The sequence below is a fragment of the Psammomys obesus genome, unplaced genomic scaffold (genome assembly GCF_907164565.1).
Source record: "Psammomys obesus unplaced genomic scaffold, mPsaObe1.curated_primary_1811, whole genome shotgun sequence".
Taxonomy (NCBI): Eukaryota; Metazoa; Chordata; class Mammalia; order Rodentia; family Muridae; genus Psammomys; species Psammomys obesus.
Genome location: NW_026596091.1, coordinates 1,509,724 through 1,524,724, shown reverse-complemented (window position 1 = coordinate 1,524,724; position 15,001 = coordinate 1,509,724). Strand labels below are relative to the sequence as shown.

The 15,001-nt window shown below is 39.6% G+C and overlaps 1 protein-coding gene across 6 annotated transcripts in view; it reads left to right on the top strand.

The window, feature by feature from the left end:
• The window catches only part of Ric8b (RIC8 guanine nucleotide exchange factor B), a 101,411-nt gene that overhangs the window by 30,483 nt on the left and 55,927 nt on the right, over positions 1-15,001 (top strand). For all 6 annotated transcript variants that reach the window (XR_008722518.1, XR_008722515.1, XR_008722516.1 and 3 more), the window contains exons 3-4: positions 1,847-2,455; positions 12,501-12,595. Coding sequence is in view for 3 of the 6 variants with exons in the window: in XM_055627780.1 (XP_055483755.1) it covers positions 1,847-2,455; positions 12,501-12,595 (704 nt within the window). In the remaining 3 variants the exon portion in view is untranslated. The remainder of the gene's footprint in view (positions 1-1,846; positions 2,456-12,500; positions 12,596-15,001) is intronic.

Here is a 15,001-nt window from a genome sequence, read left to right as displayed (position 1 = left end):
CCTCCTCTTGATCTTCTTCTTGCTTTCATTTATTTATTTATTTATTCATTTATCTATCTATTTATTTATTTATTTATTCACTCACTTTACAGCCTGATTTCATCCCCCTTCCTCCTTTCCTCCCAGCCCTATCCTCATACCTCTGCCCACCCTCCCTCCTCTTCTTCTCAGAGAAGGGGATGCCCCCATGAGTACCAGCCCATCCTGGCACATCAAGTCACAGCAGGGCTAAGTGCATCCTCTCCTGCTGAGGCCAGATAAGGCAGCCTGGCTATAGGAAAGGGGTCCAAAGGCCGGCAACAGAGTAAGAGACAGATCTCACTTCAGTTGTTAGGGGACCACATAAAAACCAAGCTGCACATCTGCTACATATGTGTAGGGGTCCTAGGTCCAGCCCAAGCATGCTCTTTGGTTAGTGGTTCAGTTTCTGTGAGTTCCCATGGGCCTGGGTTAGTTTACTCTGTAGGTCTGCTTGTGGTATTGGCTGAACTGCCTTTCAAGTCCTGTATTCAAGGTTTCTTATGCAGGAAGATATACCATTTCTTTCTTGGGAAAAAAAAAAAAAGTGTGGTGGTACAGGCTATTTGGGGCTGTCCCCAGGATAGCACCACAGGAGAAATAGTGTGCACAATATATGTGTTTGTTTTAAATTTGATAGATCTGAAGTGGGGGAAATTCCCTGCCTTATATAATTTTAATAACTATCATACTTATCTCTAGCCCTAGACAATAGTCATTTAAAATACTGCTTTAACAGTGAAAGAAAGCCTTGCTATCTGGTGTGACAGGGATAGAATTGACATGGTTATGAAATTTTTCTTTAACTTGTCAAGTAAAGCACCTTCATACCTTTATTTAGAGAACATGTTTACATTTAAAATTAATATTTTCATTAGATGTATTAACAGTTTCATTAGACATATAACTAGGCTGTATTGGGAAGTTGCATATGAACCCGGGAGTTTTGCAGAATTGTGTTTGACTCTGGTAGCTTCTTTTAGAAGAGTTAAAGTGTAAGGAAAGGCTAACAGACACTTTACTTTAAAAGTCTTACTGGCTTTATATGTTGAAAAATAATGAAGTACAGAAATGTCTTAATAATAGAAAGATAACACTTGCTTGGTCTATATATGAAATTAAGTTTGAGAGAGGCAGACCTGAAGTTTAAGAAGGAAGCTGACATTGAATTTTGAGGCACTGATACTAAATTTGGCAATAATACTAATGCTGCTGAAACACAAGATAAGGGCTAAAGAGAGAACTCAGCTGTCAGATGTTTGCTGCTCTTCCAGAAGATGCAGATTTGGTTAGCACCCACATTGTTTGGCTCACAATTGCCTGTAACGCCACCTCCAAGGGAGCCAGCATCCTCTTGCCTTTGTGGGCACCCCTACACAGCTATGGACTAGTTCCCCAGCTTTAGCTCCCCCTCTTGGGAAGGAACAGCAATGATTTGCCCTGATTCCCCTTTATCCCAGTACTATGCTTTTTAAAGCCCTGTTAAGATTAAAGCTATCAAAGATATTTTATTTTAGTGATTTAAGATAAAATACATGGTTTTAAGAGAAAACACAGCAGACCCAAATGTGGTGACCACATCCCCCTGCTCTTAAGTGCCCCTCATCTACTGCCCAGCATAAGGTACTCGCCCTCTCTGCCTGGCCATTTCCGTATCTGTAGAAGTGAAGGAAGCTGGCTTCTAGTTGAGGTGTTTTTATGATTTATAGAAAAGATAAAGTCCTCTTAGAACCAGCTCTTGAGCCTGCATTGGTAGAAAACATTGTGTTTAATATCATTTGCACCAAATAATGAATGATTTTCTTGCATACTTGCTCTTGTTTTTCAGAAACTCTGTGAAGGCATATTTAAAGTCCTTGTAAAGGACGTCCCAACAACATGTCAAGTGTCCTGCCTGGAAGTACTCCGCATTCTATCCAGAGACAAAAAGATTTTAGTTCCTGTAACAACTAAAGAAAATATGCAAATACTGCTGAGACTAGCCAAACTCCATGAGTCGGATGATTCTTTGGAGAAGGTGTCAGAGTTCCCGGTTATTGTGGAATCATTGAAATGTCTGTGTAACATCGTGTTCAACAGTCAGATGGCACAGCAGCTCAGCCTGGAACTGAACCTAGCTGCAAAGCTCTGTAACCTCCTGAGAAAGTGCAAGGACCGAAAATTTATCAATGACATAAAGTGCTTTGACTTGCGCTTGCTCTTCCTCTTGTCACTTTTGCACACTGACATCAGGTCACAATTGCGCTATGAGCTCCAGGGACTACCGCTGCTAACCCAGATCTTGGAAAGTGCCTTTAGCATCAAGTGGACCGATGAGTATGAATCGGCCATAGACCATAATGGACCTCCTCTCTCACCTCAGGAGACAGACTGTGCCATTGAAGCCCTCAAAGCTTTGTTCAATGTGACAGTCGACAGCTGGAAGGTGCATAAAGAGGTAAGGATGGGACGAATACACACATCTACTTGGAGTTAATTGTTCTTCCGCACAAGAGAGGAGTGCTAGCTGGGAGTGATGGCACATGCTTTTCTTTGATCCCAGCACTCAGGAGGTAGAGGCAGGCTGGTATGTGAGTTTGTGATCAGCCTGGTCTACAAAGTGAGTTTCAGGACAGCCAGGGCTCTGTTTTACAGAGAAACCCTGTCTTAAAAAGCAAAGCAAAACAAAACAAAACAAAAAAAAAAAAAAAAAGAATGCTTAGGAAATGAAAAATATTTCCAGTTCCCTCATTAGACTGTTTTCTAAACTTCAAGGTATTTTCTAAGCTGAATTCTTTCAAGGGCTGGAGAGATAGCAGTTAACAGCATTGGCTGCCCTTCCAGAGCACCTGGATTTTAGTCCCAGCACACACATGGTGACTCACAACTACCTGTAACTTTTGTTCCAGGGGATTTCATGCTCTCTTCTGGCCTTCATGGGTAACAGGCATGCCTATGGTGCAGATATACATACAGGCAAAACACCTATATGCATAAAATAAAAAAAGTGACAGGTTGGAGAAACAGTAGGTTAATGATAGATTCTTGTATTGACTACCATCTTAAAAGTTAGAATAGGGCTGGAGAGATGGCTCAGAGGTTAAGAGCACTGGCTGCTCTTCCAGAGGTCATGAGTTCAATTCCCAGCACCTGCATGGTGGCTTATAACCATCTGTATAATCTGGTGTCTTCTTCTGACGTGCAGGTGTACATGCAGATAGAACATTGTATATATAATAAATAACATATTTAACAACAACAAAAAAGTTAGAATAAACCTAGTCAGTTGACGAGCCAAAGCTGATACCTGTTAAGAGTAAAAACCATTAAATGTATTGCATTACAGTCTCCCAGGGTTTCTTTGTAGTGCTGTGGAGCCCTAACAGCCTAAAACCATAGCTAGATATTTATGTTTACATCAGTCCTAGAAAACAGGCTAAGTACACCAGAAAGTAGGAAGCATTGTTTTAAACCACTAAACTTACTTCTTGACTAAGATCATTCTTTGTGGCTTGGACCTTCCAGCAACCCCAAGGAAGGCAGATTTGATAGTTCATATCTGAGTTTCTACAAGAACAGTGTGTTAAACATGAAATTCAGCTTGAGGAAACCCACAAGGGGCATCACTTGCCCTGTTCATTTGAAGTAATTCTCACCCATGTTTTTGCCAGCAGCTTACTGGTTTGTCTCAGCACAGCTATAGTGAGTGTATACAGGCATCTGAGTTGTAAAGTGCAAATAGGTTTGTATTGTGAAAGGAAATACTTGAAGATCAGTGCTAACAGCTGTCTCAGATGACTGCAGTGTAGTCAGCTTCTACTGAGTCTTGGCAGGAAAAGATGTAGAAAGCCCACATGCTCCATTTGTGCTTTAAAACCAAATATTTGGAATATTTAAAATGTTAGGTCTCTGCTTGTTTGGTACTTTTCTATGGTTATTTTTCTCACACTGTTTGTTTTGGTGTTTTTAAGATCTCCATTTAGTTGTAAAAGCGTCTCTGAGATGGTTGCCTTGTCTTGCTCTACTAGTGTTAGAATGGGTAACAAGATGGTGTCAACCTCAGTGGCTGCTAACAGTGTATGTGTGGGAGGCACATGCTAAGGGTTAGGACACTGAATGAGCTTCACACAGTGTGCTTCAGCTGAGTGATAGTGGGAGTGGGGAGCTCCAGAAAATGTTGAAGTAGCAAAGCCTCATCCAGTGTTCCAGAATGCTTGTACTCCAAGACATAGGCTCTCCCCAGAACAGGCCAGTGGTCCTAGAATAGGTTTATCTGTGTAAGTCACAGGGCAGTTTATGCTGCTTTTATAAAGTATGTGTTATGATTGTGACACTGGGCCAATACTGAAGCTTGCAGAAATATAAACAGCACTGAAAATGGGATCTTTGACAACCTATTTATAAAAGAATGTCTTCGTGGGTCTCTGTATTCAACAGTTGCTCAACAGATGTTTATAAACAATTACTAGACATTGTCCCAGGCATTGCAGAGCTCACTGGCAAATACTAATCATTGTCTTTGCCTTCATGAAACTTTAGTTTTGTAGGTAGAAATGGGCAGTAAATTAGCAAATTGGTGTGTAATTGAATTGTGCTTAGTGCTAGGAGAGGAAAGTAACAATGTGGAGACATTCCTGGACGTCCTTCCTGCAATCTGAAGGCTGAGAATTAGCCACCTGGAGAAGGCAGAGACAGAAGTTAGCTAGAATTAAACATTATTTACAAGACACAGAAACCAAAGCATAGAGTACCTTTTTCTGGAGGCACTCACAACTCAGCCTGCAGAGATTTCTTATCCATTACAGAGAAGCTCAGGAGGGAAGAGTCCACTTCCCTGGAATTCAGTGTGTCAGGTTTTTGTCATACTGAGGACATTTCCAGGAGAATGGTAATGCTTTAAATACCAACCGAAATAAAGCAATATGAAAAATTACTGAGAATCCACTTTTAAAATAAATAACTATTATTTTTCTTCTTAGGAAAAAAAGTGCAGACTCAGGCAGTATAGGAAAATGCCACATATGGGCCAAAAAAAAAAAAAAAATACAAATTACGTTTAAACTCACCACTCAGAAGACAAGCAGACAAGCGCTGCTTGCACTTTCCAGTCAGCCTTCATTTTCATGCTTCTTCACCAGAAAGAAGCATCTTTACAAGCTGCAAATCATTTTATAATCCTCAGCTCTCCCCACGCTGTTCTTGAGGAACAGTCTTCAGGGCTAAGAGTGTGACTCAAGAATGCCTCCTTAGCATTTGTGAACTCCAGATTGGAGGCTCCAACTAGCCAAGATAAATCATTTTAAGAATAAAGGTTTTAAGATATATTCCTTCTGGCAGAAAGCTCCCTAGGAGCAGCCTCTGGGGGTGAGTCTCTAGGCTCCTCATTTCTACACTGGAAAGAGAAATTTTAAAAAGAGGGAACCTTTGATTATTTTGCTATTGTTGTTGACTCTTTAGATTTGTATTGTAACTAAGATTTTTTTTGGAGTATAAAAAAATGGTTCTGCAACCAAGACAAACTTCTGATACTACTTTCCCACTGAGAAATTTTAGAGATAAAGAGCCTTATGGAAGAATACTTGTAGGGTTAAAATCACTTGTGAGTGTAAATAATACTGATGCATATAAATATGAAAATAGAATTTCTCACGTTTATCAGCCTGTAACAAGCTGTACTATAGATATAATGAATTTTCTTGTGTAGTCTGCATAGCTGAAATTGATGGGCCAGAGGCTTTCAAAAGTTTACGGGTTTTTTAAGATATATTTTGCCTGAATCTGCATCCACACCCTCAAACCCAAGGCATCTGACTTTAGGATGTTTATGCCTGTAGTTATAGCCTAACAGTTAGAGAAAATAAAGTTAAAGAAAAACAAAGCATTGGGGTTTGGTTTTAACTGTTTTAACAGGTATTTTGGTTGGTTGGTTGGTTGGTTGGTTGGTTGGTTGGTTGGTTGGTTGGTTGGTTGGTTGGTGAGACAGGATTTCTCTGTGTAGCCTTGGCTCTCCTAGACTCCGATTTGTAGACCAGGCTATACAGGCTTACAGTGATCTGCCTGCTTCTGCCTCCCGGAGTGCTGGGATTACAGGTGTGTGCTACCATGCCCAGCTTTAGCAAGTATTTTTATGACTCCTTTCATTTACATTTCACCAAAAGCACAAATTAATGACTGAGTGTCTTTTGAGGGTTAACAAATTAGTACCAGTTGTTCCTGCTGCAGTGTTAAATTCCTGCTGCCTGTAAACGCATCATAGCAGATTAATTTGAAGGTTCTTTTTCTTAAAACTGGTCTCATTTCCACATGTGAATTTAGCTGTCCTCTCTCCTTCTCCCTTCCTCTCTGAAGTCTCTCCTTCTGTCTTCTATCCCTCTACCTGCCTCTCTCTTTCTTAAAGATAGTATATTTGAAAAGGTGAAATGGTTTCTCCAGCAGAGCATAACATTAACTGTAGAAAGGTAGTTTTAAAATAATCTTGTCTTTTCCTATTTTATTTTCACCAGTATCTCTATTGATGGAACAATTTGTGTTTTCCAGAGACTCTTGACATGGTTCCCATTTCCTCCCTGTGTGCCTGGGTACTGGTGCAGCAAGAAAGCACAGGGCCAGTAGACACTAGAGACAGACAGCCAGTGCAGACAGAGAAGACGATCGCCCAGTGCTCAGAAGATGCTGTGCACCTTACAGGAAGCACCAGAAACGTTCACTGAGAACACCACATAGGAACACAAGGCTTATTCTAGAAATTTTGATGGAAATGTGGAAAAGGATAGGATATTTTAAAAAATAAAAACAAGCCAAAAACAAAACAAAACTCTAGGCTATGCAGCAATTAGTTGTTGAATCATTTCAACAAATTCTTCTTTGAGCCTAGGTTCTAAATGAGGCCCAGATTTGAGGTGAAGCAGTCTGCCCTCAAGGTGCTAACAGTCTAATAGGGAAACGCATACAGACACAGGGAAATAAGCGCACAGTTGTGTCTTATTCTGTGTCTGCTGCTTTGTAACAGCAGAAATAAGTTGGTAATTTATAAATAATAGAGCTTTATGCTACGTTTCTAGAGGCTGGGGAGTCCCAAATGAAGAAGTCACATCTGGAGAGATCCTCCGTACTATATTATAAGAGCATGTAGAAGGTCAGGTGGTGGCAGCACGCGCCTTTAATCACAGCACTTGGGAGGCAGAAGCAGATTGGATTTCTGAGTTTGAGGCCAGCCTGGTCTCTAGAGTGAGTTCCGGGCCTACACAGAGAAATCCTGCCTTGAAAATCCAAAGGGAAAAAAAAAAGCATATAGACATGTGGAGCCTAGAGAGGTCCTCTGGTGCCAGTATTTACCTGTTCATTAGTTCATTAGTCCTACCACCATTGCCACTACCACAGAAATCAGGTTTCAGTTTGGGAAGGACATTTCAAACTATAACATACTCTTAAAATATTTACTATTTTTTTCTATAGTCTATATACTTGACAATAAAGAACCACTTTAACATTGCGTAGCAGAACTACATGCCATGTTTTCCAGGTCCTTGTCCTTTTTCAGGCATAGGTTAGCTAGGTCAACCTTTGGATGAAAATACACAAGAAAAATATTTTTGCAAATAAAATGGCATCTTTCACAATTTGCATGAGAGAGGAAAATAGTAGTAAATATTGAATCTAATTAAGAAGTGACAACTGTATAAAGAGATCTCAGTTTCCTCCATTTTTAATCTCACTTTGACCCTGTTACCACCCCAGCCTACTTGTCACTCTTCTCATCTTTTGTTCTCGGGGACTTTTCTCCTTCTCTTCCTTTGGGATGTAATGCCATTTCAGAGGAGAGATGAAAATACAAATGTCCTAAAAGACAGAAAATCTGAGTTGTGAAACGAGAAAATAAGACTTGTGCATGTCATATTTATCTAGTGTTTTACCAAGAGAAGTTTTTACTCTCTGTTTTACCAAGAGAGGTAAGATATGACCTTAGCTCCACTGGACAGGTGAAGACACTGCAGATTGAGCTGAAATTAAATTCACACACTGGTAACCAATAGTAGGAAATAGTGCCCATTCTAGCATTTTTTCCTAAAGGTTTTCAAAATGTATACATATATGTGTGTGCCTATGCATGCAGGCTCTCACAGAGATCAGAGAGCATCTAATCTGGAACTGGAATTCCAGGAGGTTGGAAATGACCTGATGTGAGTGCTGGTAACTGAGCCCAGGTTCTCTGGAAGAGCAGTGAGTAATCTGAGCCACTGAGCCATCACTTAAGCCCCCACACTTATTTTATTTTATTCTATTTTATGTTTTGAGACTGGGTCTCATTCTGTAGCCCTAGCTGGCCTAGAATTCACTGTGTAGACCAGGCTGGCCTCCAACACACAGAGATCCTCTTGCCTCTGCCTCCCAAGTGCTGGGCTTAAAGGTGTGTTTTATGACACCCAGCTGTATATTTTATTTTTAAAATTTATCATTGTATTTGTGTGTGTGTGTGTTAATATATGGTGGGGGTTGCACACATGTCTACCGTGCACATACAGAGATTAGAGGATAACTTTGTAGATTGGGGACTCCATCTACCTTAGGTCAGGGTTGGAACCTAGTCATCAGACTTGCATGACAAGCATTTTTACCTGCTGAGCCCCACTCTTTTCTGAATAAAAGTTGTTAATGATAGCATGCCTCTAACAAATACTTGTTGCTATATAGACTAAAAGAGGAGGATAAAGTATACAATAAATCTATCTGCACACAGCCAACTCTATATTTAGGTTTCTTTTCTACCTCTGGTTAATTTTTTTGTCTGTGATATAAAGTAAAGATTCAAATCCATTTCGCGTCCACTTGAACTAGTACCATTTATTTTAAAAAATCTTCTTCCATATTCCATGATGCAGCATTCCCTCTCCTGGGTATGAACCCAGTACATGCCAGATAACATGTAACAAGTATGATTATGGCAACAGTGAAGAATGCCCCAAACAGGAAATAGTCAAAGTGCCCATTGAGAGGAGGAAAGATAAGTACATTGTGATGTAATGTATTCAGTACACTCATATGATAGCAATGCTTTTTTGAAAGAAAAAAAAAAACAAACAAAAAAACAAAAAGCAGCATGTATATGATATATGGGGTGGGGGATTGCATGTGTGCATGTGTGTGGAGGCCAGAGGTTGATGTTAGCTGTTTTCCTCAATTACTTTCCACTTTAGTTGTTTGAGGCAGAGTCTCTAACGGAACATGGAGCTCACATACACTGAGCCATCTGCCCAGCCCCGGTAATCCTCCCGCACGGTACCTAGTGTTTTCTTATCTGTGGTGAAGGCCCCAAGTTTTTTCATGGTGTTGCAGCCAGTGCCAAGTGAGCTGTCAAGTACCAAAAGAACCACTGCAACTACATACAACATGGTCAGTTTCAGGACTAGAGAGAACCGGAGTCTGTGTTTCTTGATCCTAGTTACACAAAGTCACTGCCAACAAAACTCACTGTGATAGTGGAAGTTAGGGCTTTGGAGAATGTCATCTGTGGGATCAGGAAGTTCTGGAGCTCTCCATGCTGGTATTACACGATTTTCGTGTTGCTTATCACAGCTGCTCATTTTGTGAAAAGTTATTCAGCTATACATTTACAGTTTAAGCAGTTTTCTCTCTGTATATTATACTTGACATTTGGATTAGAATTTATTCACCTTAACTCATGCCTTCTGTCTTTATGAAGATAATTAATGAAGGAAATAACGTTTAATTAAATATGTGAAATTACAAATAGAGATTTCACTCACAAAAAAAAATTTAACAAGACACAATGATATCAATCAGGTAGCCCCCCCAAAAATTAAAAAATAAAAAAATAAAAAGCTTCCTAGAGGTAGAAAAGGAAATAACAGGCAGTAGGGGCAGACAGTCCAGGTTCAACATTGCTGAACAGAAACATACAGAGACTTAGGTACAGGTAAAGGGCACATTTCAGACAGAAAGTACAATTTGGGAATAAGGGGTATGAAAAGACGGGAATGGTGTGGAAAGTAGTACTTGCAATTGCAGATTGGGGAAAGACCAATATGGATAGTTTTGTAAGAGGCTTGTCATGATCATTATGAGCAAAGTTTGTTACCTCCAGAATATAGGACTGTCTGCTGTAAAAGGAAGCACAACGGAGCATGCTAGTACACACCCATAATCCCTAGCAGTGAGCAGGAGCAATGCAGGGATGTGAGTTCAAGGACAGCCTGGTTTACATAATGAGACCCTGTCACAAAAAAGCAAGACCTGGAGATGTGGCTCTGTGGCACAGGCAACAAAGGTACTATCCCAACTTGAAACCAAGCAAGAGACAATCTTACCAGGGTTAAGTAATAGTTCAGTTTGACCTAAGTTTTATGTGCTTTATGTACTTTAGGACAAGTAAGAATATATTCATACAGAAGAGTCCCCCCCCCCCCCCCCCAGATACTGGGGCTGGGTGGTGAACGTGACAACCTCTATTCTTACTCTTTGTTTCTAGCTCCCTTGGTTCCACCAGCCCTCCTTCCTCAGATCTTTGCTCTTCCCTTCACACTCACAGCTGCTTCTTTATCATGCCTTTCTGCAGCACTACAGTCATACTTCATTCCCTTCCTTCCTCTTCCCTTCCCTCGCTTTCATATTTTATTCACAGTTTTAAAGTGCTATTGTGCAAACCATTCTGTTTAATCCACACAGAACCTCATGTTTGTGGAAATGTGTGAGAGGGAACTAACACTCAGAGGCGTGTGATTGATGTGAGGTTATAGCCTAGGCTCTTGCTTGACTCCAAGTGCAAGCGTGCCCCATTACATGACTGAAGCCTTTATCTTTCTCAAATCCATTTGTGATGTGTTCCCTGGCTGGCCTAGAACTCGCTCTGTAGACCAGGTTGGTCTCAAACTAAGAGATCCACCTGTCTCTGTCTGTTTTTCTAGTCTGGTTTGCCTCACTTAAAATCATTTCCAGATCCATCCATCTTCCTCTGAATTTCATTTTTAAAGTACGTGAATTATTTAACATTTGAGTAGTAATTGTATAGCCAAACAACACAACGTATTACATTTAAATTATGTTCAGCCATATTGTGAGTGGTGAAAGTATATCCTATAGTTTGTTAGAGTCTGTGAGAGGTGTCTTTAAAGACTATGAATTATGTATGTGTTTATATATGATAAATGCATACATGTTTCACTTTAGGTGGACTTGATATTCTAAGAACTTTTAAAAATTACTGCTTTTGAAGTAACTCAGATTTCCTGTAGTATATTGGGATATCATAATTATCCCTTCATTGATGTATCCTCTTTTATGTTAGAGAGAGAGGACCTTGATGTAGGTGGCTAAATGCAGTGTGATTATGCTAGGGAGATGGCTCAGTGGATAAAGTGCATGCTGTGCAGGTGTGAGGACCAGATTTCTGTTCTCCAGCACCATGATAGAGCCAGGTATGGCAGCATACTTCAGTCTTCATACTCCCATGGTGAAACAGACTCTCCAGAGCAAGTTGGCTCATCAGACCAGCCAAATAGGTGAGTTAGAGAGATTCAGGAGAGACCCTGCCTCAGTAAATAAAATAGAGCACAACAAAGAAAGATAACTGACATCAATCACTGGCCTGTGCATACACACGTCACATATGCATGTACATAACAACACACACACGCACACACAGAAAAAGAAATTGTAATGGCCCAAGATCTCATTATAGATACACAGGTAGCAGAGGTAAAACAAATAGTTATTCAGAACTTGACTTACTTCTCATTGTTAATTTCCTTCTTTCTAGCTCCATGTCTTTAATTCACTGCCAGTGAATGAGTATTGGGGAAGTATTTACTGCCCCCAATAAGTACAATTCTAATCATTTGCGATAGTCATGGGAGACCTGAGAGATTAAAAAGATGGATGAAAATTAAAATGGTGGTCATCCATGGTGGTATATACCTATTGTAAGCTCAATACTTGGTAGGCAGAGGTAAAAGGTTTATAAGTTCAAGACCAGTCTAGGCTACATAGCCAGATCCTATATCCCAAAACCAAAAAAAAAAAAAAAAAAAAAAAAAATCAAGTTGTTGTACTCATTACTTTTGAAAGCTAAGAGATGAAACAGTTTCATTAAAAATGGGCAACTAGTTATAAAAGAACTGTCTCAGTATAGCTTACGTTTGTCTGAACTTTTGTTAGATTAGTAAACTGGCACAGTATCTACAAGGAACAAAAGAAAACAGACTGTCTGGAAATGAAAAGTCCTTAAGTGGAATTGAGTTTCCCAAATGATAAAACAAGGTAGCTAGATCAACACCTACTGGCATCAGCCATTTTTGCTGGTGGTTGTGGTTATTAATTCATGTGAAATGGCAATGATTTGCTTCTTGCTTTGGAAATTTTGGAGTGTCTTGTCATCTCCTCATATGGCAAAGGACTCTTCAGGGAAGAAGGGGTGTATCAGTCCACCTGACTCCTTTGTTACAGCTTTTAACCTCCAGCTCTTCCTCTCCTCCTTTCATTTACCACAGAGTGATTCTCATCAGTTCCGTGTCATGGCAGCTGTCCTTCGCCATTGTTTACTAATCGTAGGTCCAACTGAAGACAAAACAGAAGAGCTGCACAGGTGGGTAACTGTTACGTTCGTATCTCAGCAAAGCACACTGTCCATTCTGTTATCTCTGTGTATCTATTTTTGATGGTCAGTTATGAACACAAGAAAGTGAAATCAGGTAAGCCAGAACCATGCCTTTGTGAGAAATTTGTATACTGTTCTCTTTGACTTTGCTATGTTGAACTCCAGCATAAGACTTTGGCATTTGTTGTATTCAACAATAAAACGCAGAATGTTAGCATCACAGTTATTGGTCACTTTGAGATTAACTCCTGGACTGGGAACGTTGCTAGTGGTAGAGTGGTTGCTACCAAATATCAGATGCCCTCAGCTGTTTAAAAGAAAACGTTACTTTTTTTTCAATCATTGCACCAACCTTTTGAGGTAGCTGTTTTGTTTTTTCCAAAAGATAAGAAAACTGAGGTCTCTTTTTTATTACTAAACTTGACTAATATTTCATTATTTTAAGAATATTTAACAAAAATTATGTGCTATGCAGTAATAATTTAAATAGAAAAACAACAAAATAAGAATAGAGTCACAATGTCTTCTATTAAAATATATTAGGTCAGATTGAAGAAGGTGGCTCAGTGGGTAAAAGTGCTTGCCGTAAAGACATGAAGATCGGAGTTCGAATCCCCAGAACGTATAACCAACGCTGAAATAACAACTGTTTATAAATCCCAGTAATGTTTTGGGGAAATGGGAGGGAGACAGAAGCTACCCTGATCTGTGCAGCAGGAAAACAAGCCCAGTATCAGAATAAGGTGGAAGGCAAGGACCAAGTTGACCTAAGGTTGTCTTCTGACCTCCGCATGTGAGCAACCACATTCACACACAAAACAATGTACATACCGCTGTCACACACACAAATACACACTCACACACAAAGCAGTGCACACACATCTCTGTCACATATACAAGTAAAGTTATAGATACATATAAAATAAAGATCAGTTATGTAACTTGACTGTTAGAGATATTAATGGAATCTTGTTAGAGTTCATAATTCTCTGGGGCTTGGAGTGGGCAGCTCAGTACAGTGTTTGTCTACTTTGTGCTTAATTCTCAGCACTTCAAAATACAAATTACCATTCTCTGTGAGCAGCTGAATAAGAGTTAATACAGTTTCCAGTTCTCTTACTTGCTGTAGATTAGGTTTGTAATCATGAAACATATGACTTCATTATAGAGGTTGGCGATTTAGCTCAGTGGTAGAGCACTTGCCCAGCAAGCACAAAGCCCTGGGTTCAGTCTTCCGCTCTGAAAAAAAAGAGAAAAAAAAAAAGACTTCTTTATAAGACTACTAGTATTGTATTCTGTCAGAATATAAATGGTGGCTGCCTGTGGTGGCTCATACCTTTAATTCTAGAACTTGAAGACAGATGCAGTGGATCTCTGTGAGTTTGACTCTAGTCTGGTCTACAAGGTGAGTTCAAAGATAACCAGAGATGTTACACAGAGAAGCCCTGTCTCCAAGAAAACAAAACAAAACTAAAACCAAACAAACAAAAGAAATGGTGTGTTAAATAATACAGAGCTACAAATCATCAACTCTGCTTTATAAAGAAATTAACATGAGGGCTGGAGAAATGGCTTGGAGGTTAAGAGCACTGGCTGATCTTCCAGAAGTTCTGAGTTCAATTCCCAGTAACTACAGGGTGGCTCACCATCATCTATTATGAGATATGGTACCCTCTTCTGGCATGGAGGCACACATACAGGCAAAACATTGTATACATAATAAATCTTTAAAAAAGAACATGAGCTTTTTTAAAGTTACCTCCTGGGCACGTAAAATTTTCCAGATATAACTTAAATAAAACTTTACAAAAACACAATCATAGAATAAATTACACATACACCCTAATCCTTAGCTATTATTTTTCAGTCAAATGTATATTATTTTAATTATGTGGAATAGTATACTTTATGTCATGCTGAGTTTATAGACAGATTATTTTTATGTACTGTCTACCTTGTAGCCCTTCACATGTTTTCTTCTTGATTGGTGGATGGCATGGTACAACACTCCAGCCACACTCCAGAGGTAAGGGTGCAGGCATGAAGTGTCCAGTCCCCATGGGCTGTGTGCTGCGAGACACTTCAAAAATGTGAGAATGTTTTCCTTCACCACAGATCAAACTGCCTTTAGTTTTCTGGAGACAGTGTCCACAGTGCCACTTCCTAAATAACTGACGATATTGAATGTTTTTAGCCTGTTTTTTTCCCCCTAAATCAAGAGATACTAGCAATTCAACATCAGAATTAAAAGTGTTTTTGGTGTGTAAAAGCTTAGAAGTGCATTGAGATAGATAGATAGATTGATAGATACATACATACATACATACACATATATACATACATTGATATACATACATACATACATACATACATACATACATACATACATACATA